This window comes from Falco biarmicus, chromosome Z, assembly GCF_023638135.1.
Source record: "Falco biarmicus isolate bFalBia1 chromosome Z, bFalBia1.pri, whole genome shotgun sequence".
Taxonomy (NCBI): domain Eukaryota; kingdom Metazoa; phylum Chordata; class Aves; order Falconiformes; family Falconidae; genus Falco; species Falco biarmicus.
This window is the reverse complement of record NC_079311.1, coordinates 62697075-62720151: the sequence shown is the minus strand read 5'-3', so window position 1 is coordinate 62720151 and position 23077 is coordinate 62697075. Positions and strand designations below refer to the sequence as shown.

Below are 23077 nucleotides of genomic sequence, written 5' to 3'. Positions count from 1 at the left end.
GTTAGTTAAACTGAACTGTTTTATTTTCATTAGTGCCATTACTCAACAAACTTAGAAAATAAAGCATCCACTTATTACTTTAAAACAGGCCTTTAATCATATGCGAAAACGAAGAAAGAAGCAAACTCAGTGTATCATATTTAGAAACACTGCATAATGGTAGCTATGTTCAGCCTGTCCTGTAACAATTTAGCTCTCTGTCTGGTAATTTAGCATATTTTATGTAAAATTATATAGATCTCAAAGTTTTTTTGGTGGAGATATCTATCTATCTATCTGTCTATCTACCTACCTATCTTACTAAAATAGGAATATATATATATATACACGCCCCTATCTTACTAAAATAGGAATTGGCTTCATATTTCCATCATGTTTCTCAGGGAAGCTAGATGTATTTTAAAAATAGTAAACCTTGAATCATTGCTGCATGTATATCAAAATCCCCTTCCAAAACCCCTATAATTAGGACTATTTATTTTTTTAAAAAAATACATACAGAAACCCATCCAGTAGAAAATAGATTGCTGCCAGCAAATCCTTTCTAGTTCAGCAGACAATTATCATTCAGAATCACATTTCAATATGAGCCAAACAGGGAAGCAGCTTCTCTTTCAGTCACGGGAGCTACCGCTTCTCCATTTCCACAAACATCTTATCCTTAGAAGATGCTAATATGTAGTACACTTAACAGCAATAAATACTTCTATGAACTTTCTTACCTGTCCCCAGTCTCCAGTAACCCAGCGAGGAGGAGGACATCGGCCTAAACTACAGCGGATGCGGACTGGTGGCTTGCTTTCCTCTTGGCATTGCGCAGCTGGAAAAGTTTTTAAAAGATCGCTGCTTTTACACAGTACAATTCTGTGTTTGAATCCTGGGCCACACTTTGGTGTGCACTGAAAAAATATTGATATAAATACATAACGAAAATCTTCAGTTAAAAGTCAATAAAAGTGTCAGATATGTTATAACATAAAACAGGAGAATATATTTATAGTTTTACAGAATTTACAAAATTTTAAAATGTTTAGAAACACAAACAAGCTGACTGATATTGCTTTCTTAAGTAAAATTTTTTTAAGTTTTAGTTTGATAAAAGTAGATTTCCTTTGCTATTTGCATTTAGACTATGGCGTTACTATTTATTTTTATATAAAACAGCATTTAGGCTGTTGGTTTTAATAAAAAGCACTTTGCTGCAAAGTAGAAAGGTCCGCCACATCTATTGCTACTATGAAACAAACTTGAGTGTGCATTTCAGAAATTGAAAGCAAAACTCTCTGTTTCCAACTCACTTATAGACTATTGAGCTACGAGGAACACATTTTTGCTCAATAAACATACTGGTAGAGAAGTGGTTTCTTGGAGACTCCATAGAAACCGGGCTATTCAGATAGAAATACTTTATCCTCTCCTACGATGCATGCTTTTCTCTCCTTTCCTATTTAAATTTTAATTCTGTTTTCACACATTTCTTGTTTTTCCTCTTTTTATCATTTCTCTGCTTGTTCTAACTGCAAGCCAATAATAATACTGTAATCTGAAAAGAAGCAGGTTTGATGATCTCTGCTTTTCCTTCTTTCTTCATATTGGTTCCCCCCCACCCTTTCCTTCCTTTTTGCTACTATGAACTGTCATTTACATTAGCACAACCACAGAAAGGGGAAGAGACAAGTGCTAACAAAACTCAAGACCTTCCCCATATCAGTCCCTCTTTAACACCTGACCAGAAGATTTTGCAAGCAGTTGTAGAATTCCCTATTGGCATGTATCCCATAAGCCTATCTGCAGTATGTGGACCAGGATTAGTTTCTGACAGCATAAACTTCACACTCAGATTATGCTAAACCTGTCAAAAGTGGAACTGCCTTTCAATATGAAAGCAGCTGGAGAGACAAAACATTATCTGGGAAATAATACTATGTCAAAATGAAGCAATATTCAAGAGGCACACACCAAAGGCCTTCCACACATCCAAAACGGGTTAGTATACATTTGGGGAAAAAATAAAAACCCCTAAGAATAATTTTCGAAAAAATCACTCAAGTGATCCAAACTCTACGTTGTATGCCTAATCCTGAAGCATCTCTGCCTAATTTAAGAAATTTTAAAACAGTTCCACAGCACTATGTAAGGTATTGATACTCCCTATACATATGTAAAGGGTTACGTGTGTGTATATATATATATATATATATATATATATATATATATGCACATCCACCCCCGCTCAAAAGAAGATCTTTAAGAAAATCTCTCAGTGGGAGCCACCTAAACTAATCAATACAGAGTGGACAGATTCATCCTAAACCTTATCTCTGCTTAGATTTAGGATCTTAAACTGGGCTGCAAAGACATGGGTCCTTCGCTTGGAGTTTATAATCCAGAACTGCAAAATGGGTACACAATCCCTTTCCCTGAAATTTCACCTCCCCTTCCCTATCCTATCCTTTCCTGTCAAGGTGCTGCCTCCTTATCTACAGCAGTTCAGTGCTCAGAATTCTGATACAGAACAGCCAGGTTCAATCATCCTCATGTCCTCATAACTGAATGGGCTTTTAACTCCAAATCTCATATACCCTAAGTACCTGCCTTACTATAAAACTAGGGGAAGGAATTAAGTGAGAGAAGAAAGTTCTCTGTCTCTCTGGCTGGACTGCAAAAACAGTATTAATGCTAAATAGAGACCAAAAAGAAACAGCGACGAGTGTGTGAGGTCTTCGGCATCATCACCATGATTCCTCAGTACTGGTCCAAATTCCATGGAATATTGCGTGTATTTTCTCTCACAAATATTTCGTCTAAAATGCATGATTTTTAAGCAGGAACTAGAAGCCAACACCCCTTTATAGCTGTGTGCTTAAAAACCACTTGTGCTTTATCTCTTCTTCTCAGTGACTTAACATTCTGCCAAAAACAAACAGAAGAGAGACAAGGTTGAAAGGACCTTGTCAAAAATATCAAAACCCAATGTGCCTGTGCTGTTTCATGATCTCTAGAATGTATTAGCAAATAAACAAGAGTTTGAGGATCAAAATTTGAGTTTAGAAGAAATACGTCCATTTTCTAGTCCTGCTTGAACACATGTTCTTTTATCTATATCTACATTGCCATCTCAGAAAAATCTTTCAGCTACTGGTACCAGAAGAACACAACATCCCTTAAAAAATTACTTTTTTCGGAGTCACAGTCGAAATTCCACTAAGTAAGATGGACTACACCCAGTCCCCAGAAATGAAAGCAAAGTAAGGAAATAGGATGCCTACAATAATACTGAGTCACCAGAACTAAAAAGCATCAGTAGGATTTAACCAAAAATTTATGTCTCCAAAGCAAATGCAAGACAAAATACCCAGACAAACAAAACCAGGAAAAGTCATCCACTATGAAATGCTTCTAGAATTTTTGACTCATTTAGTGGAAGTCATGACTAATGGTAATATGAATGCAAACCAAATGTACTTGTCTGATAAGGCTCAAGAAATCCTCAGATTATTTTTTGCCATGTTATTTTACTATCTGGAAAATTATAAAAGAAGTTATTTATAGAGGGCAGAATAATTCAGTCAAAGCTAAACTATTGCAAAGCATGAAAAAGTTTATGGTAAAACTGACATTGCCTGAGAATGGCTACATTCCACTGGGCAACAGACTGTTAGCTTTAATTAGTATTTGATAAAAGCACTTTTATGTTCTCCTAAGGACTTTCTTTAATGTGCATGTTTACAAAATGTTTTTGTTTCTTTGACCAAAAAGATACAGAACTTCTTGTTAATAATTACTGAAGACTAAAAAATTAGTACATGTGTTCTACACTTGTTTGATTTGTATCACATACTGCTTCTTTTGAGTATGAAAACAAAACTTTAGAACTTGCATTCCAGAGAAAAGTACTAAGGTTTGCCATTGGTTTCAATGGAAGCAGTATTCAACTTTTCATTTTTTGAGTTCACTCTTGTTTTCTTTTTCATGCTTCTGTCAGAAATTAATAAAATACATATATAAAAATGTTTTGATATATATTAGCACAGGATCTAATACATTATATTTCTGGGAACCCTGCACAGAAAAAAGCGCTATTTTTCTCATTATATTAAAATGGTATCATGAATCAAGACAGTTTGCCAAGTTACACCAGGCAAAATTTGTATCAGAAAGAATTTGGCACTTCTTCACAATCCTGATTAAATACCATCACAACCAGGAGCTTAGCAGAGCTTGAATCTTTAGACAGAATGATTTTGTTCAAAATTATAACACACTCCTGCTGTATAAAAGGCTGGCAAAAAAGCCTTAAAAAATTGTTGACGCTTATGAGGGTGGCAATGTTAAAAGCTCTAAGGATGATGCATTAGTGAGCAATGTCTCAAGGAGGTAGCTAAAGGGTAATAGTATATAGCCAACACATATCTATGGCTCTATAACATCATATGGATACTATTATTTGTTAGTACTGAGATGATGTCTAGATATTCCAGTTGGAAATAAAGTACTGTGAAAATGGATGCAAAGAGCTTACAAACTATCAACAAGAGATGTGGTATGACAGTCTTCAACTGAACATCCCCTTCCACTCATCCATTCTTTCCTTCCCTCATTTCCGCTTTAAGTCAGATTCCTTTTCAAAGAGCTGGAATACACTGTACCTTTTCAAGTAGCGACAAGGACACTTCAATACCTTTTCTGTCTTGATTTTCATGCCCTACCTCTTGTGTGAAATGCTGGCTACCAGTGGGGTAAAAAAATACTGTTCTGCATGTAGATTCACTGTGCTGTTTCTATGTTTCTCGAGGTCCTGATCTACACTGAGAAAAGTTGCTAAAAGAAACTGCTTTTCTACAGGTTTCAGGACACAAAGCTGACAACTTTTTATAGAACTGATTCTAAAAAATACCTGTTACCTTAAACTGAGTAAAGCTAGAGACAGATAGAGGTATTGTGTAGGAATGACCTACCTGTTTTATGATAGTGGATTATTAATAAAACCTGGTACAAATAACAGGAGATTCAGAATATAAGCAAAAGTATCTGCCTGATAAATTAATGAAAACAAGAAAAAGTATCTGCCTGATAAATTAATGAAAACAAGGAAATTTTAAAAGCTCACATTGTATTTTAGAAGATTTTTCATGGATTTAAAAGCTTTTTAAAATGGCATTTAATTCATAATTCCTTATAGAACAAAGCCAGTTGAACAGTACAGCAAGTTGACACATTTTCCTTTTGTTCAAAGAAAAATAATGGGTACAATAATAAAATAATAATAATAATAAAATTGTCTACAAAAGTAGTTTCTTCAGCTAAGAACAGATGGAGATTATACAAGCATGAAATTCAGACATCAAGACAAGGAACAACAACAGCTTCCATGGCAGTTCACAACACTGTAATTTAAGACATGGATATTACTACTTTTAAGTACTGCCACTAATGCTTAGACTATTATTAACAGCAGATTGAATTCCCATTCTTGGAGATATTAGAAAGCTGTCTGGACATGGTCCTGGATAACTGGCTCTAGGTGGCCCTGCTTGAGCAGAGAGGGTTGGACAAGATGACCTTCAGATGTCCCTTCCAACCTCAACCACTCTGTGATCTCATGAACTATATTACCTGCATTAACAAATTATGGTAAAAGCTGTTCTGTACCACTTCTGTGGGTGTTCACAGTGACTCTAGTAGGCTTCCTTCTTTATGCCTTGAAATTCCAGAGACTCTAACAACTTTTGGAGCTAAAAGTATCTGTATGTAATTAATATGTGATAGCTGTGGAACAAAAGAAGCTTATTTAGGGTATGCTGATACACTGTAGGTTATGGTTATTTTCATTAGAAGCAGGAAATAAAAGGATAAGGCACGTGTGAAACCTCCTCTAATACTAGTAATCCATTTCCAGAAAGACAAATTCAAACTGAAACGTGAAAGCAGAATGTGATCAAGATTAATTAATTGCTGATGAATAATAGCTGGAAAGGAAGAACAGCTGTTTCATGTAACAAAAGCAAACAGGTATAAACTGGCATAGAACTAAACATTAGAATGCTTCTTGCAATTCAAAGATTGAAGTTCAGGAAAAGTTTTCCAAAAAGCAGTGGGACAAACCTCCAAACTAACTAATTTTAAAACATAATTTAATCAGTTTATGAAAGCAATTATATGATATGGCTGCATTCAACAACAAGGACACAGATATGGCAACTCAGGAAATCCTAACTTGTAAGTAGTTCAAAGGGTACTCCGAGATAAAAAGTGGGGTGAGATGGGAGTCCAGGATAGCAAGGATCTGAAAAAAATATAAAGACATTTTTTCACTCTGATTTGCATGTGATGCAGTCCCATTCAAATGAATCTGCCTTTCCTTCCAGCTGCACTGGTTCACATTCTTCACACTTAATACCTGAATCAGTATAAGGTATAGTGTAAGTTTGGCTTGCACTGTAAGACCTATCACCATACTTAATGAAAGATGTTCTCTCTTTAATAAAAAGAATACCAACTTTTAGGTCTGCCTTTTGAGGTATGTTCCTAAGAATGTGATGCTTTACATCAGCACGGTTACTTCAGGAAAAAGAAAAAAAACCAACAAACAAACAGTCTGTTCTGGCTTCTGATATGGTAAACCTATCATCTCTACTATGCAGCTACTTGCCTGTTCAAAAATCAATGGAAATGGAAATTGCTGTTATCTTTAAGACAATTATCTCGTATCAAATGGCTATTCTAGGGGGTGTGTGTTTCATTGGGGTTTTTTTACTACTTTACTATTCTATTTTGTATTTTACTATTTTTCTACTATGATTAATAAAACCAGGTCATAACTGTTTGACAAACATACAAGGAAAGAATAAAGAAAAAACTGCTTCGGTATTAAACCTATGAAGTTTTGCATTTCTTATTAATGCTTTACAAAGTAGTAATAGAAAATATACTAATCTTCAGTGATCAGAGTTCCTGTCTCCACTATGAGGTAACACAGCAAAATTGCCTTACTTCTGACCAGTCCAAAGCAACCCACTGGGGAGGACAGGACTGATTGTTACAGGGCTCTTTTTCAACAGGCCGGTGTGTTAAACAGTTGGTATTGTCCAGTGTCTCCTCCTCAGAAGGTCCAATCTTTCTGATACAGAGAACTGTCCGTGAACGCATTCCTCCATCACAAGTCTTACTGCATTCTGACCAATCCCCTATAAACCACCTGGACAGAAAAAGTTAGGAGACTCAGTTAATGTATTTCACAAACAGAGTGGATAACTGCGCAAACCCAAAATCCAAATAGTTTAAATTACTAAACCCAAATAATTGTTAATAATGCATGTATTCACAGTGAAACAAAATAGAAACTTACAGGTCTTTTACTGAGTATTTTAATTTATGTCACACTGCAATTGTATCTTCCAATAATACTACTACTTTGTGTTTTTCTATAGCAGCAACTTCCAGCCTAGGCTACTAGTTAGAAAGGAGTGTTCAGCCTGACACAGCTGCAGCTATCTAAGCAGATTTGCACAAGACTTGCCTGAAATTATTTCTCTGAAAGTGGTTAACAACTCGAATTGTTTGGGAACCACTACTGTAGGTTACAGCACAAGTTAAAAGCCAAGATAGTTGCCTCTCTAGTATCATTACAATAAAATATTTTGATCTCAGAATTCGGCTTTCTGAGAGTTAATTCTCATGTTTCTATACTTTTTTATAAATGCAAAATATTCTTACTAATTAGAGTAAATACATTAAAGCATTTGTTAATCCTGCTGTGACATTGTTTTTTTTCCTACTGATGAATGGTTAATGCAGCTCAGTTCACTGGAAATCTCTCTTCACGCTGTTGAGCACATTTTGTCTTCAGGATTTCATACTCTAATTAGATGCACTCGTCTGTATTATCCTTGCAAAGGAGGAAGGCTAGCATACTATCAGATGTTGCCAACATGACAAAAATGCCAGGTGCCAGTAGTCACCGTGCACATTCCTTCCTGGAGGTATGCTTGGAGCTGCCTCATAAGATCTGTCATTTTCTGATGCCTTTGTCAAAACAAAACATGCTGCTATCCTGTCTTGTGTTACAGAACATATATTCTAATATGAACTAATAGGAATTCTATATTCTCTCAATACAGAAATGCAAACGAATACGCCACATTCTGTCATTAATTTTGCAGCAAAAGAGAATCGAATTGTGATTCTTTGCCACCAAACTTATGTTTTTACCACAGTAGGGAGAATCAGAAGCTCTTCAGAGCTTTGGAGAGGCTGAACTGTTAAATTTTTAGTTGTTACTATGATTTACTGAAGTGCATTCTCAGGTACCTTTTATGTTTATACATTACAACAAGAAAGTGTTATTCATAATTCATATTACTGAGTTACCTGTATCATTTCTTGAAAACTGGAATTTTAAGAGTTATTATCACAATAACAAACAAAATACTGTGAACAAACACAGTCGCTGCTGCTGCTGCTGCTCAGGGACATCAAGTATAATGTAACTGTCATTTCAGTTAGAGTAACATTATAATAACCTTTGGAAGACACCACATGGGAAACAGAATTATGTTAGTTGAAAAAGGAAGTACTTGGCCACTCCATGTAAAAGAGTAAGTCTTACTGGGTGACAAATAGCTCAGCCAAAAGGGCTAAACTTCTTTGGGTAACCATCTGTTACCTGAACAGCTTTCTTCTAGACTACTTACACGATCAGGAATCAAGAACACTTTCTTAGGAGTTTGGCACTTTGTATTCACCCTGTGAGGAACATCAGAATGGAGGCAGATGTGGGCTGAACTGCTCTGACATACTCAAGCAGATGCTGATTAACACACACCACCCCCTTTCTAAATCTTGATGACTTGAGTTTCACCATGTTGATCAATGTCCCTGCTGTACTGGATGCAGAATGCAGAGGTGTACTGCTTTGTAGGATGGGAGGTGTGTGGTGTGTGTGTTCCTGTTTTTTAAATAATGTCAGTGCAAAAAAATAAAAATTCATATACTTAAAAATATGTCAAACATTTAGTATGTAATATAAATACCTACAGCAAAGTTAGCGTCGCCTCAAGATTCTTCTGTCATTCTTGCCTTAAGAATGGTCCCCAGTTCTACTCTGAGCACTATGCACCACATCTGACACACCCTAAGAAACTGCTTCTATCTTTTTACTTACAATGTCTGAGCTGCTTTGAGTAGTTCAGACTAGTTTGGAATAGCTATGTTAACACTACTTTTTGAAGTGCTAATTTTTTAATAGTTAAGCCACACAAAGGAAGGTATAGGGATGTGTTTGGTAAAAAGGAACTGACCAAACACGACCACTTCACAAGATCTGCTCTCAGGTACATGCCATGACAGTTTAGTCAGCACACTTAGAGCCATACTAAACAGTGTTACCCAAACAGAATCTAAGTGCACAGCCTTGCAGAGGAAACATCTATTTACAAATAGACTGTGGGGCCAATGATTTAGACCTACTTTAGACCTGTTTGTGAGGCAGCACATTCATGTTAAAGCACACTCATAGTGAAAGCAGTGTAATGGCTTCACTTCTGTTTATGTCAAAGGAGTTTGGTACGTGACACGTGAGTAAGTGTAGAAGACATTGCTTTAACATCCTGCAACTAGTCACCATACCAGGGAAGCAGCTGATACTCCAGGAGGAAACTGGTTTCATGAAGACCTGTTGCAATGTTAATGCATTATGGTCTTGTCTCATTTCTCCCAGTGTCCTTCATGCTACAATTTTCCAATTTCTAAGAGATATTTAAAAGAGACCAAGTACTTCTTTATTGTCTCTACATTTAATCAGCATTAGTGATTTTCATGCACAATTAGAATATAGTAATAGATTATCAGCAAACTAACCAGAGCCTACGAATCAATGAACTGTTGTATCTGTTCCAGTTTTTCCACAAGTTTTGTCTCAAAACATAAGAAGCTGCTGTACACATGCTGAAATAATTTTCTAGTGCAAAATATCACGACTGTTTCTAAACAAGTTTTGTAGCAAGATTAAGCTACGCTATAGGTCCTTGCCAAATTTTGTTATTGAACAAATGAGCTGATGTGGTTTTAATTATGTTTTCAGTATATAGCATAGCTATCTTTCAAAATAAAACTAAATACATGCAAAAAAGTAGGTACCTATTCTAAAGGCACACAGCATTACTGTACAATACTCAGTATCCTGGATGGAATGTTGTGTGACAAAATAATTACCAGTAAATGGTTTGTTCTGTTGAGAATTCTCTACATTTGCCATCTCTCATGTGAACACTTCAACCCAAATTTCAATATAACACACTTAAAAATATGGCAGACATTCAATATGTAATATAAATATCTATGGCAAAGTTAATCTCACCTCAAGATTCTTCTGTCATTCTTGCCTTAAGAATGGTATCCAGTTCTACCCTGAGCGCTATCACCACATCTGATACTTACACCTTAAGAAACTGCTTTGCTAGTATCTTTTTACTTACAATGTCTGAGCTTCTCTGTGTAGTTTAAACACCAGTGTTCTTCAGTCAGATCAGGCCTCCTCTAGGTCAAAGTATGTATTTTCCACAACTGATTTCACAGGAACAAGAAACCATAAACCAAAACTACATATCTTGTCTGGTAAGACAGGACGCTAATACTAGATCACAATTTTATAGACATTTGGTCAACAGGATTTATTATAGACTACAAAGATTCTTCTATCTATGCAAAACACATCAATGACTTACTCAGGTGGGCAAGGCTCAGTGTTGCAGGCTCTTTGGTTTTCTGGAGGCTTACTGTCAGGGTCACAGTAACTGTTTTGTACAATGGAGCTGTCATCCAGCCTTTTACACACCACCTCTTGTTTCTGCACACCTTGGGATGAAATGAAACACCATTAATTAATCATTCTTGCTCTTCTTCTACTTGTTGAGTAAAAGTGTATTTCACCTATTGATTATTAATCCTTCCATCCCACTTTAACTGGATGAATGCTGCAGGGGTGTGAATTCCAATTGACTGAATGCCCCTGACCACAATAAATCTTTCATTTGCCTTCAATTTTAGGCCACCCCATTGAGAGAAGATTATAAAATGCTGTTGTTTTCTAAAACAAAGGGAATATATTTATAGATTTACTAACAGACTGTTTTTATTTGTATATTGTACAAAATCCATTTTCTGTCTGCCCTCCTCTCCCAGTAAAAGACACTTCAATTTCCAAAGAAAACATCACCAAATAGAATGTGGTCACACTTCAATGGAGAATTATTGGTTTTGTGCTCTGCTTTAAAATAAACCAGCAATACTGGGAAGCAGTATTGCATTTTTATACATGTTATCCTATAAACATTTCCTTCATTAAAAAAATAGAAGTATTATTCATTCTGAAAGATGCAGTTTCTCTCTGTGAATGCTCATTTTGTCTGGCACTCCCAGCTCCTCTCTCACTGTTAATCCTCAACAGGGCAGCTCAGACCTCATTATCATTCCCAAAATATAATGATGTAACGCTGCCAAGGCAACATAAGTAGTGTATTAAGCAGAACTTCTGATTTTTAAAAAATAGGATCTAAAGAAAGGCATTAAAGAACCATTGATATGGCAGCAGTGTACCTCAGAGAACTGTGAAGAGTAGTACACGAGGCCTCCCCCTCTCTTTTTAGAACAAACTGTATAATGTTTGCTAACATAAAAAGACCTGTGGATCTGCAATTCATTTGCAGTTCTTATCGAACATGAGTAGTCATAATACTGAAATAACACAATTATTTGTATGAGAAAAGTTGCAAAAAGCCTTGAACTTTTCATAAATACAGAAGCAATTATTTAACTTCTTAAAAAAATGAAATGTGAAAATTTCATGAAAAAAAATTGTAAGTGAAATGCTTACAATTTCATAGGGATTAAAAAATCCTGGCTTCAAATATCTGCCAACTTTACTTCACAGCCTTGTCTTCATTTTAAGACAAGCTTTTTATAGGAGGTAGACGTGCAGTAGTAAAATTAATTACAGAAATATGTTTTTCAGACACTAAACATCCCACTAAAAACATGGAAATTGTTTCACCAAATATTGGAAGTCCTTTTGCTCATTTTAAACAATAGGCTGCCGTTATTTGTTGGTTCCAACTTACCTTGTAATTGTTTATTTTGTTATTAATTATTGACAAGAATCAAATCTCCTACTTGTGTTCCCAAAATGTGACTTCTACAGAAGTAGTAACTTCAGGTATTTAATTCCAACAATGAGTCAAGCCTAGCCTTGAGATGCCTGAAGTTTGGCCCACAGCGCATCCTGCTTGGTTATGAACAGAAATCTCCAGTCTACACACATGTGAACTATCTTCACGACATTACGTGCAAAGGACATGGGGCAAATGGTAACCTTTTCTGTGAGTTTTGAGGATGGCCTGCACTCCCCCATGAGGCTGCAGATGCAGGAGTGAAGTACAATCCCTTCTCACCCTGAGGGGTTGCCTAATTCCCATGAGCACACGTTAACTTTTAAGACTTAGTTGTTAATTTAGCTAAGGTGGCAAGACTATGAATTATAGTCCGTAGATTATGTCTAGTTTTTATTCAATTACGGTCTGATGTAAAATGTCTAAATCATCTTGAGATCAAGGATGAAAATCCATACGTGCCCATGCTAGATTAATGTCTTATTTTCTGGCTACAGATTAAACCCCTTCCTTTTCTTCCTGCCACAAGCCCCATGAATCTTGCATCCCTGGCTGCACTGTGGCCCAGAAAACTTACTTTCTCTTTCCCCATCCTCTTCAACTCCTCAACTTCCTATGGAACATAGTTAAGAGTACTCTTCTGGAGATATATTCCCAGCTGACACCTCTTCAGTCTGCAGTAGGGAATTGCTACTTTAATAGGTAATTATCATGGCATCCTGCAGAATATGATTGTTATCCCTCTTGTAAAAATACAACCTTTTTAATTCAAATACTCACAGTAAACCCAGCAGTCTGGATCCTAAGCACATAATGTTCCATGTGTCCTCAACTCTAATGTTCATGTACCTGACAAGCAGGAGGAGTTAGATTCATCACTCAACGTACTACTTACAGGATGCTTGCTTAGCAGGTGAGAACTTTGTATCAGCCTTCAAAATCACCTGCCTCCTCACCTCACTTCAAAATCATTAACCATGTTGAGACCAAAGATGCCTAAATGCTGGAGACTTCACTCTACTGCAGTACCTAAATCCAGAGTCCAGAGCTTTGCTGCTGGGCTATCTCCTTTCTGATTACAGCTACACACAACCTTCACAAAGCAGGCACTTTAAATAAGGTTGTGTGTAATCTCACATGCCTGACATCTCAGGTTATCCATAAACTTCACAATATTTTTAAAGTAAGCTTTATTTATAACAAAACATGATTAATATGACACATATGTCTTACAGGTGAGCCATTTGCTCCTCTTTCTACATGTATCTGGACGCCACATTAGACAACACTAGGTACCACTGAACCATGTGGAAGGCTGCCATATTTGTTGGTTCCAAGTGTATCCTACATACACAAATCTACATGAATAAGGTAAAATGAAAATACCATTTTTGAACAGTAACCAACCTCAATTTTTTTGCTAATTTTCAATTTGTGTGCTTTACATGTTGGAAAAAAATAATTTTGCTAGATAGATAGGTCCAGCTGGAACTGAGAAACAACTCAACTCATTAGCATGGGGAACCCTCAAGGGCCAGAGGTACATGCCTCCACAACTGGTGGCCGATTGTGTTAACATACAGATATTCTCTTCCACATATTCACCCATCAGGTATCAAAGACTTTGGTGCTTCATATAAAGATGTTCCATATATAGCATCCTCAGAACCTAATATTTCCATTACGTGAAATGATATAAGCAGAAATTCAGTGAGATCTTGCCTGTAAGGGCAATTAAATAACTTTGGAAGACAGGAACTTGGAACATACAACTAGAAGTAACACCCTTCTATTGCTGAGAACCACTCTATGCAACCCCCTTTCATAAACTGATCAAATTCCACTTCAAGCCCAGGTATATTTTTTTTCTCTGAATTTCACACCTGTGACTAAGTATTCCAATTTCCATTCTAGGTGCACTAAATGCCAAATTAATTTTTTAAAGTCAAACCAGTTTTCTATTCAAGTAACTTTATTGTGTTAACCAAGTCAACTCTTGCAGTATCTGTGTTGTTAGATACAACATTCCTTTGGTCAGCCTTACAACCTGTCTGTGTGTCTGCTCATACCTGAGTTTATTACAGCCACAATACCAACTGTTCCCAGTACTCCAGAGATTTTACTAGTGTCTTATCCAGTGTCATTAATACTTTTAAATAAATACATCCTAAAATTATCATGACTATCACATATCTCAGTCTTCCCCATACTTTTCCTAGCACTGCACTGTCAGCAAATTACATCAGAGCTTTCTACTTATTATGCTGAAAACCAAGAAAAACTGAAGTCTCATGAGCCATGTGAAAGGCCTATAAGAAGCCCACTAGGCTCACTGCCTTTTGGACCATTAATTTACATTTTGATCATGCATGCCTCATCCACTAAGCTTTTCTAATTCTTTTTTAGGTGTAGGTGACAACAAATACCTTAAGAAAGTCTAGATCAACAAACATACTACATTTCCTTAGTCTAGAATATTAATTATATATTAAAATATATCTAGCTAGCTAAGCATGACCTATGATTTTACACTTTGCCCCATTTGTCACTTACTTCTAGACCTTTATACTTTTCAAAATTTCAAATCAGCTAATAGTTCAATGTTGGTACAGATTTATACATATATATATATATACACACACATACACACACAGAGAGAGAATAAGAGATTATTTTCTTCAGTTCTCTACTCTTTTAATACTGTTTTAGTAAAGAAAAGGCATATAAACTGCATCACGAAAGAGAGAGAAAAATGTTTACCAGATGAGGGTCTCCTTTATAAAAATCTTCCTTTGGTTCATAAAAAATAAGTGGAAGATCTAAATATCTGAGAAGCTGTGACAAGATGATTCACTTTAAATCCTATAATCTATGCAAACACTGCCAACAGATGAGAATAATTAAAATCAACCTGAGTAGGAGTATTTCTTTTGCAATTTTCTCTCAGACTTCACCATGAGAAGAAATAGTATTCAAAAGGTATAGCTGAACAGCAATGCTATAACATGGCAATGTTAGATGACACGGAATTTATGTTCAACTCTGATGAATAATCATTTATCCTTTCTATCACAAACTGCCTTAATTCTCTTGGTGGCTGATAAAGTAGGATGAATATTGCCTTCATAAAGATATTTCACTCAAATATAATTGCTTAAAAATAGTAATTCATGCACACTCTAGGATTAAGCATTTTAATGATGCATATCATTCTCACAAATATATATATGGAATAACATAGATGTTAATGTTAACCTTTCCCTGAATTTGCTACTGGCATCAGACACATTTCCTTCTAGACTTTGGCTAAAAATTGGCAGCCTCGATGAATGAATTTCTGAAGAGCTATGTAATAAGAAAGTGTTCTGAAGTACTACGAACACTTAGTATCATTGTGCTCAGTTTAAAAAAAAATTTAAGTCAGACATGTTATTAATCGAATGTTGGTCTGGTAGCATATCACCCATAAGACAGTATTCACCACTATTCACTTACACATTGAAGAATCTTTAATCCATGCTAGGCGATATATTACCAAATTTTAAAATGTTCTGCAGCATCTTGCCACATAGTACGTAAACTTTATGTTACTGCAGTCTAATTACAGTGTTATTTAAAAATATCTCAGAAAAAATGCAGATTCTGAGTTTAAGACAAGGAAAAGAAATGGAAAAACCTAGACATACAGTTTTTATCCAGACAACAGCTACAACTTGGTTAAGCCCTGTGGGCCTTGAAAAAAATCTTTTTAAATTATCAACTCTTCCCCAAATACATGGTCTCTCTTAAAATAATCTAAAAAGCACAGCTAAACAAGTTCATTTAAACTCTTGGGGGAATAATTACAAGCAGTTAGACAGAAACACCCTGCTTTCAAACCTACAGATTTATAGTTTATAATAAAAGACATAAAATGTCCTCATGACTGGTCAATGCAAGTCTAATAGAAAACAAAACTTCAGTGGTTTAGTGACCATAATCTCCAGAGAACTGAGATGTTTTGCAGATTTCAATTCACAAATAGTCTGCATGACTTTCAGCAGCCAAATTCTAAATTACATTTTATTCTTAAATTAAAATTTCAGGCATGTAAATGCTGTATCTATTTATAAAAGCAATCCCAAAAATTGTGGTTTGCGATTGCAACAGTTAATTATAAAGATGCCAGTACCAATATATTGTGAATCCTGCATCATTAAAACTAGTGCATGCTGGTTAACCCAGACATACTTTCTGAGCTCACTCATCAGATCACAAGATGTTCATCACAGAGCCAAACTTACATTCTCCTTGAAGAGAGCAAGTATGTTTTATTTGTCTAAAGACAGTTTCATAATTTGTCTGAAAGGCATGAAAGGAAAACATCGTAGGCACCACTCGATAAGAGTGATGAGCAGTAAAGAAAACTGGATGGCAATCAATTCACTTATAATATTATACTACCTGAATATTTCATAAAAACTCATTAATATCTAGGGCATTCAACTTATCTAGAGATGAACTCTAATAAAATGAATGAAATCAAAACCCCCGTTTAGTATACCTGGTAAATTCTAGATAATAAATGCTGTCATTTGTTGCTAGAATTTATTAAGCATGGAATATATGAAGCACATAAGAAATTAAAAAAAAGGGGGGGCATATACATTTAAAAATAAAGTATACGAAAATAAAAACACAGAGAAGGATTACTTTTTTTCCTTTGTGGCATTTTTTTAAACAATACCACCAGCAGTTCACTTCTTAATACTACTTATGAATCTGGACAGTCATACACTTGCCTTTGGAAAGCTACAAGGTAACATGTAGGAAAAGACAGGCATGCAAGTAAATAAACTACTATTCTGTGATCTACAAGTGATGTATATCATCCTTTCCCATTTTAGCACTTTATTCTTCTACTATTTCTATATATCCTAGTTTTCCCTTTCTCAGACTTCCTCATTACATAATAACCAGGTCCTTAAAGAAAATACTCATTTTTTTCTGAATTCCAGCAAATTGTTCATCCATCCAACCCTTCTGAATTCCCTGTGTTCTCTCCTCTCCCACTTTTCTCTGTATAGATGAACTTGCACTATACATGCTGGTATTTTCTGGCAGTGTTCTACTGTAGTCTTGTCCAAGTCTGCCACCATCTATAAAGACCTATATGAGATAGTAACAAACTTCGCTTCTGAAATCTCAGGAGTAGAGCAGCTGGTGGTGAATATACAGGAAAAAAGGGAATTAATATGAAGAATGTATGTAGCTAAGTTTTACATAGTATTTCCAGAGAGGAAGAACTAGCTCAGATACTATAAAACTGTATTTTAAAGACAAGTTTTTCAATATAGAAATATAGGTCCTAGTGTACAAAAAAGAAAAAAAAAAAAAAAAGCTGTGATTCTGGTATTCCAAGTCTAAGAACAGATACCAAGAGACATTAGAAATTAATGGAATTATATTCTCATCTTACATATGAGTACATGAATCCAGGAAAATAAAAAGAGTTGTCTATCACCAGGCAAGCCTTTTTAACTACCTGCTAAACCTGAAGAACCTATTTTTAGAAAAACTCCAGAAAATATCAAAATAAATCTCAGACTTTGGAAACTTAATTTGTGTTCAGTTCACACGGAACATGATGCTCATTGTCAGAGACACCATGAAATACTTTTTTCTTTTCTCCTTTAACATGAATGACACTAAATACAGTTTATAATCTCTCATGAAAGAAAGACTAACTTCCTTCTGGTTTTTTACATTCAATTTAAAAACATAACTTTATTTCACAGACTTTATCTCCTAGACCACTCTGTGAAGGACACAGGGGGATAGGAGGCATAATGTCTGCTGAGCAAAGAGTCTGTTGATTTCAGGTGTCTGATTGAGTTTTCAGAATATTTTGCTTTATACACACTTCATGCAATGATGAAATTCATTGCATGCTTCAGAGGTCAGACACTCCAGAGAGGTACCCATATAATGATTAACTGATAATTAGCAAGTAGGACTCTTAATGTATGCTTTGAGTTTTCAGCATCACATAAGGGAGGTAGCAAATGGAATCCAGAGCTCTGGCACCACATTGAGCTGTTGTAAGCAGGAAACCCTCCTCCTCATTCTATTCTGCAAAATAGGCCCTAGAACAGAGGTCCTGCTTGAAAATTCAGAGCACTTTTCGCTGTTCTGATGTAACTCATCAGCACAGCAGAGATAATACAGAAATCCAGTGGAAGAGACAGCATATTACCATCTAATTAAAGATTGTAGGCTGCTCCTAGCTTGCTCTTAGCTTGCTCCTTGTCTCCTGACTGCCCTAGTTACCCCTTCTCCAAGACAAGGCCCACAAGCTCTAGAAACAGCTGAATGCAGTGGATTCCTCTCAAAATACTATGAAGAAGAGAGTGCACAAAGATTGGACACTTCTGCAATATACAATAGTCCAAAACCAATTTAATCTTTGCACTGCCAAAATGCTGCTGTAGCCTAGCTCTGCTTCATGACATTCAACACATACCGTCAAAATTCACAATACAGAAACGTCATTTTAGTGGGCTGTAATGCAGTTCTCACTTTTATATTTTAGATTCTTTGAATTAAAAAACATACATCAAGTAGTAACTATGTTTTAAAAGACACAGACTTGGTCAAATGATATGCAATGCAGATACAGTCAGTCTGATTTAGAGAGAACTAGACTTTAGTGTGGAATGGACATGAACTAGCCTGTGACACAGCCTCAGCAAGTCCCTGCTCAACTGGTCCTTCTTCCACAGAACAGTCACAACGACAGAAAACAATTAAAGATTCCATAGTCATCCTTAATTCTGTCACTTCCTAGCTTATAAATACTTGCAAATTTAATGTTCTTTTAAGACAGTATTTTAAGTGTTACCCAGACAAAAAGACATAACATTAAAATATAGATGCAGACATGTTCAGAGGTGGACAGAAGTTAAATGTGTGGATTAGAATTTAGATTTACCTATAGCTTTGACAAAAACCTGTGCCTTGATATAAAAGTATATCTGGCTCTATGTCATCTTAGCCTTCTTGGATCAAGACAGAATATCATATGATCAAACCTTGATCAGTCCACGTACAACAGCTGAGCTACACCTGCCAAGAGGCAGGAAAATGTTGATGCCTTTAACTTGTTCAGTCTGTCACAAAGTCCCTATATAATTTTTTTAACCTCATAAATAAAAATAATTTACATACTAATATTCCTCACACATGTTTATTGTCCTTTTTTACTTCCAGTGAGAAATTCTTTAACTGCTTAGTATTTTGTTATCCTTTGATGTAAGGCAAAATTTCTCTCCTAAAGATGCAGAGTTCCAAGTAAACAGAACTCCAGTAATGAACTTCATAACAAATTCTACAGAAATAAAAAAAGTCATGCAGTGGTTTCATTTCTAAGTTTTTTCAACATTTCATATTTGTATCAGCCAAATTTTCCAGTTACAGTCTCTGTCTCTGCAACTTTTGTCTCCCTTTTCTTTCTTCCTGACTCAGCTCCTTTTTACAATTGTGTCTTCTTTTGGCATATGGTGAAAGATGTTTCATAAACTGGGAGGAACAGCAAGTACTCATATGAAGAAAGTATATACAGTTTTAACATGAATTATAGTTGCAAAGAAATATTTACTCCCTGAGTACAGAGCTCAGTGAAAATAAGCGACCAAAGTATACCCTCATACTCAAGCTGAACGAAAGGAGAGCAAAGTGCCTGGTTTAGCTACTATAAGCTACTGAAGAAAATCTTCCCCCCAAAAGTTCTAAATTAATAAATGTCTGCAATTTTCAGGGATTCACAAGTCTTCCCTTAAAAGTTAATTAATCAAGTCAAAATGTTTTCATCTAGGCAAACACTCATCCCTTCAGAGCCATTTATTTTTTCCATGGCATATTGTGAATCTATGAAATGACAACGACCTGCATGACAGATCAGTGACTAAAATTTTGTCTCTACCCAAATCAATGGGAGTTCTCCTATGACTTCAAAAAGATCAGTAACTCATTGCCATCATAAAAATAGATTTTGGCAGTACTTTTAAGGTTCTGATACTTGGAACTGTATTTTGCTATGAGCTAGGCACTTCCCTTCTTCATACTACTTTAAAATATTCCTTTTCCTACCAGATTCACCATTACTGAAAAAGTAGTTAAAAAAGCAGTATGCCACCCAGGAATCCAACAGATGAACAATAAGAATAACAGAGCAAATTGGCACCTTACTCCATTTTGTTTCAAGACTTTCTCTAATTAGCAGCACAGAAAAGAATTTGTGCTGTCCTTTGTGTATTACATATGGCTAAGCAAACAGCAGCATTTAAACAGCTAACAACTAGTAACAGCCACAGCAGTTTCCAGCAGAAAAGAAAGATGAGTCATGACAGTTCTAAACATGAACACCTTCAGTAGCCAGAATAAAAAAGGACCAATATTTGGTCCAAAGGTTCTTAAAAAAATATAGTGTGTTCCTCTTGCTATGGGCAGTGCACAGTGCAGGAGAAAACTGAAATTCTGAGATGGATTTAAAGCACTCTCCCCTATCTTCTGAAATAGACGTATGTTGGGGAGATGATGCAGTCTCCAGAGAAGAAAGATACTGTTCACACAGCACCGCTACTCACCAGTCCTTGCAGCAGCAATGGTGTTGGCTTTGAAGGAAGCCAACTGTCCTGCTCTACCAGCCACAGGTAAAGAATTGCATTGGTGGCCACTAGAGGGAGGATTAGGAATACAGTAATTTGTGGGCGAAAGGCACCCATGATGCATCACACGGGTCAGCCTACAAATCCCCCACTGCTGCCAAAGGACAACAATTCTCAGATACTGCTGTGGGCTGGGAAGTAAAATCCAGTTGTTACCAGCTGCTACAGAGGAGCTACCAGTATGCATCCTAAACTTTGGCGGCTGAAGGATAGGAGGGCTGACTAGGATCATGTGAAGCATACCTACAAACCCACAAAGACACATCCCTTCATTTACAGCTGCCTTATTTGTCTTCTGGTTTTTAATCTCCTTACTCAAAAATTCTGATGTCCTTTACCAAGGAAGCTCCTGTAAAAGCAAACAAACCTACTTCAAGAGAATCTCAGAAGAAGCATCAGCAAAGACACACTGTGACAAGATACACTGTGTCTAACAAAAACATCTCAACATATTAAATGTACTGGAAAACAAAATCTGTTGTGAGAAAATGAATGTTTTCACTACAGTAAGGTTGAGGCATGTCTGAAAGAAACGTTTTCAATTAGTTACCTAGATAAATATGTAAAGTGTATCTTGCAATTCAGTTTACCCTGTAGCTTGTCTGCCCGGTGTCTTACCTCCAGCACAAGTGGCAGAACATTCTGACCAAGGCAGGTGATTCCATGCAAAGCCAACTTCATTGTCTCCACTGCCAGTGCGAGAGATGGGAACATTGAATTTATACCTTATACCCAAATTTTGTTCCTGTAGCAGAATCTGTAGTTGAAAACAACTGGTTATACCATTAAAACAGGCAAGCAGAGGGCAACTACAGTGACATTTAATCTAGGTATATGTTAAGTCCTGCAGAAGGGAAAAAAGTAATAAGGGAAGCCACAGTAGTTCTTTTAGGTATTCCCAAAAGAACTGGATTAACTTTTAAAACATATACAAAAGAAAAGCATTGCTGTCTAAGGTGAGCTTTGTCTTCTCCCCCTAACTTGTCAGCTCTTTACTCTTGACATAATTGTTCTAAAAAGCCAGTTTTCATAAAATTAATGTCTTAATGGGAATTAACTTGATAATTGAATAATTATGCAAGGTCAAAGTTGGTTAAGGGCATTACTGTGCAAACATGCAACAGTCCTCATGGAAATCTTGCGAGGAGCAACCCACACAACAGAACCTAGCTCTGCCATTATTTGCACTTTCAGTGACTATAGTAACAGTAATAATAGTAACAGCAACAGACTTGCTGAGATCATTGTTTTCTCCTAATGCAACAGCCAATAGCATTAGCTTGGTGGAATCACACCTGTGCTTCCTTGAAAGGAGTAATCAAAACTCTTGCTGCAGCCACATCACTGCAGGTGATACAGACAGAAGTGCAACAATCACCATGAGTTTTTGTCTAACCTAAAGTGAACTGCACTTCCACACACCACCTGTCCAACACTACCCTTTTGAATCTATATCAAACATTTTCTTTCTGTTGCTAATAATGTATATCATGTTAGATGCAGCGATCTGACACATCTATCTTCTGTGAAATTTTTCAAAGGCATATCTGCCCATCTCCATCAGAGAAAAGAGCAGAGAACTTTTCAGTAAAAAAGTCAGTGGCATGGGCTGAATGAGAAAAGGCACTATAATCATTGTGTAACTCATTCCATATGGATTATTTAGCTTATCCACACCTACAGAAAGAGAAAATAGGATTCAGGTGTTTGAAAATGCTGCCTAAAATGTGACTATCCACTCAACAATCATTCTATACACAAAAATACTCCATCTGGCTCAAGCAATCCCTGGACTGCAAATCTGGCAGCTGGCAGAATACACTGGGCAAGCATCACCTTGGTTTTATACTTCTCAACACAGTAGCACAACAGCAGGCTCACTATTGCTGCTCTCAGAGACAGGGTACCAGGATCCCGGCCTCACCTTCTATTATGTTCTCACATTTTGTGCTATCTGTTCAGAGCAATGTATGTCACAGCAACACAGTTTAACAAGGGTCAGATCACGATACTCTTGTTGTGGCAAGAGTATACTTCACACTCAGGCTAGGCTTAAACCCACTGACAAGCACAGAACTGTCAGGAACTGTCATGCTGTATCTCAACACTTCCATGTATCAGCAGTATGCAGAGGTACAATGTATGCCCCACACACAATTTAAGCTACCGTTATGCTGAACGACACTTAACAGAGATGGGGCATTTCCT

General features: G+C 36.3%; 1 protein-coding gene across 1 annotated transcript in view; it reads right to left on the bottom strand.

Moving 5' to 3' along the window:
• The window catches only part of ADAMTS6 (ADAM metallopeptidase with thrombospondin type 1 motif 6), a 158676-nt gene that overhangs the window by 10693 nt on the left and 124906 nt on the right, over nucleotides 1-23077 (bottom strand). Inside the window, exons 20-23 of the mRNA XM_056325476.1 lie at nucleotides 21488-21626; nucleotides 10725-10854; nucleotides 6994-7198; nucleotides 723-899 (exon numbers count right to left, since the gene is read on the bottom strand). Coding sequence (XP_056181451.1) covers nucleotides 723-899; nucleotides 6994-7198; nucleotides 10725-10854; nucleotides 21488-21626 — 651 coding nt within the window. The remainder of the gene's footprint in view (nucleotides 1-722; nucleotides 900-6993; nucleotides 7199-10724; nucleotides 10855-21487; nucleotides 21627-23077) is intronic.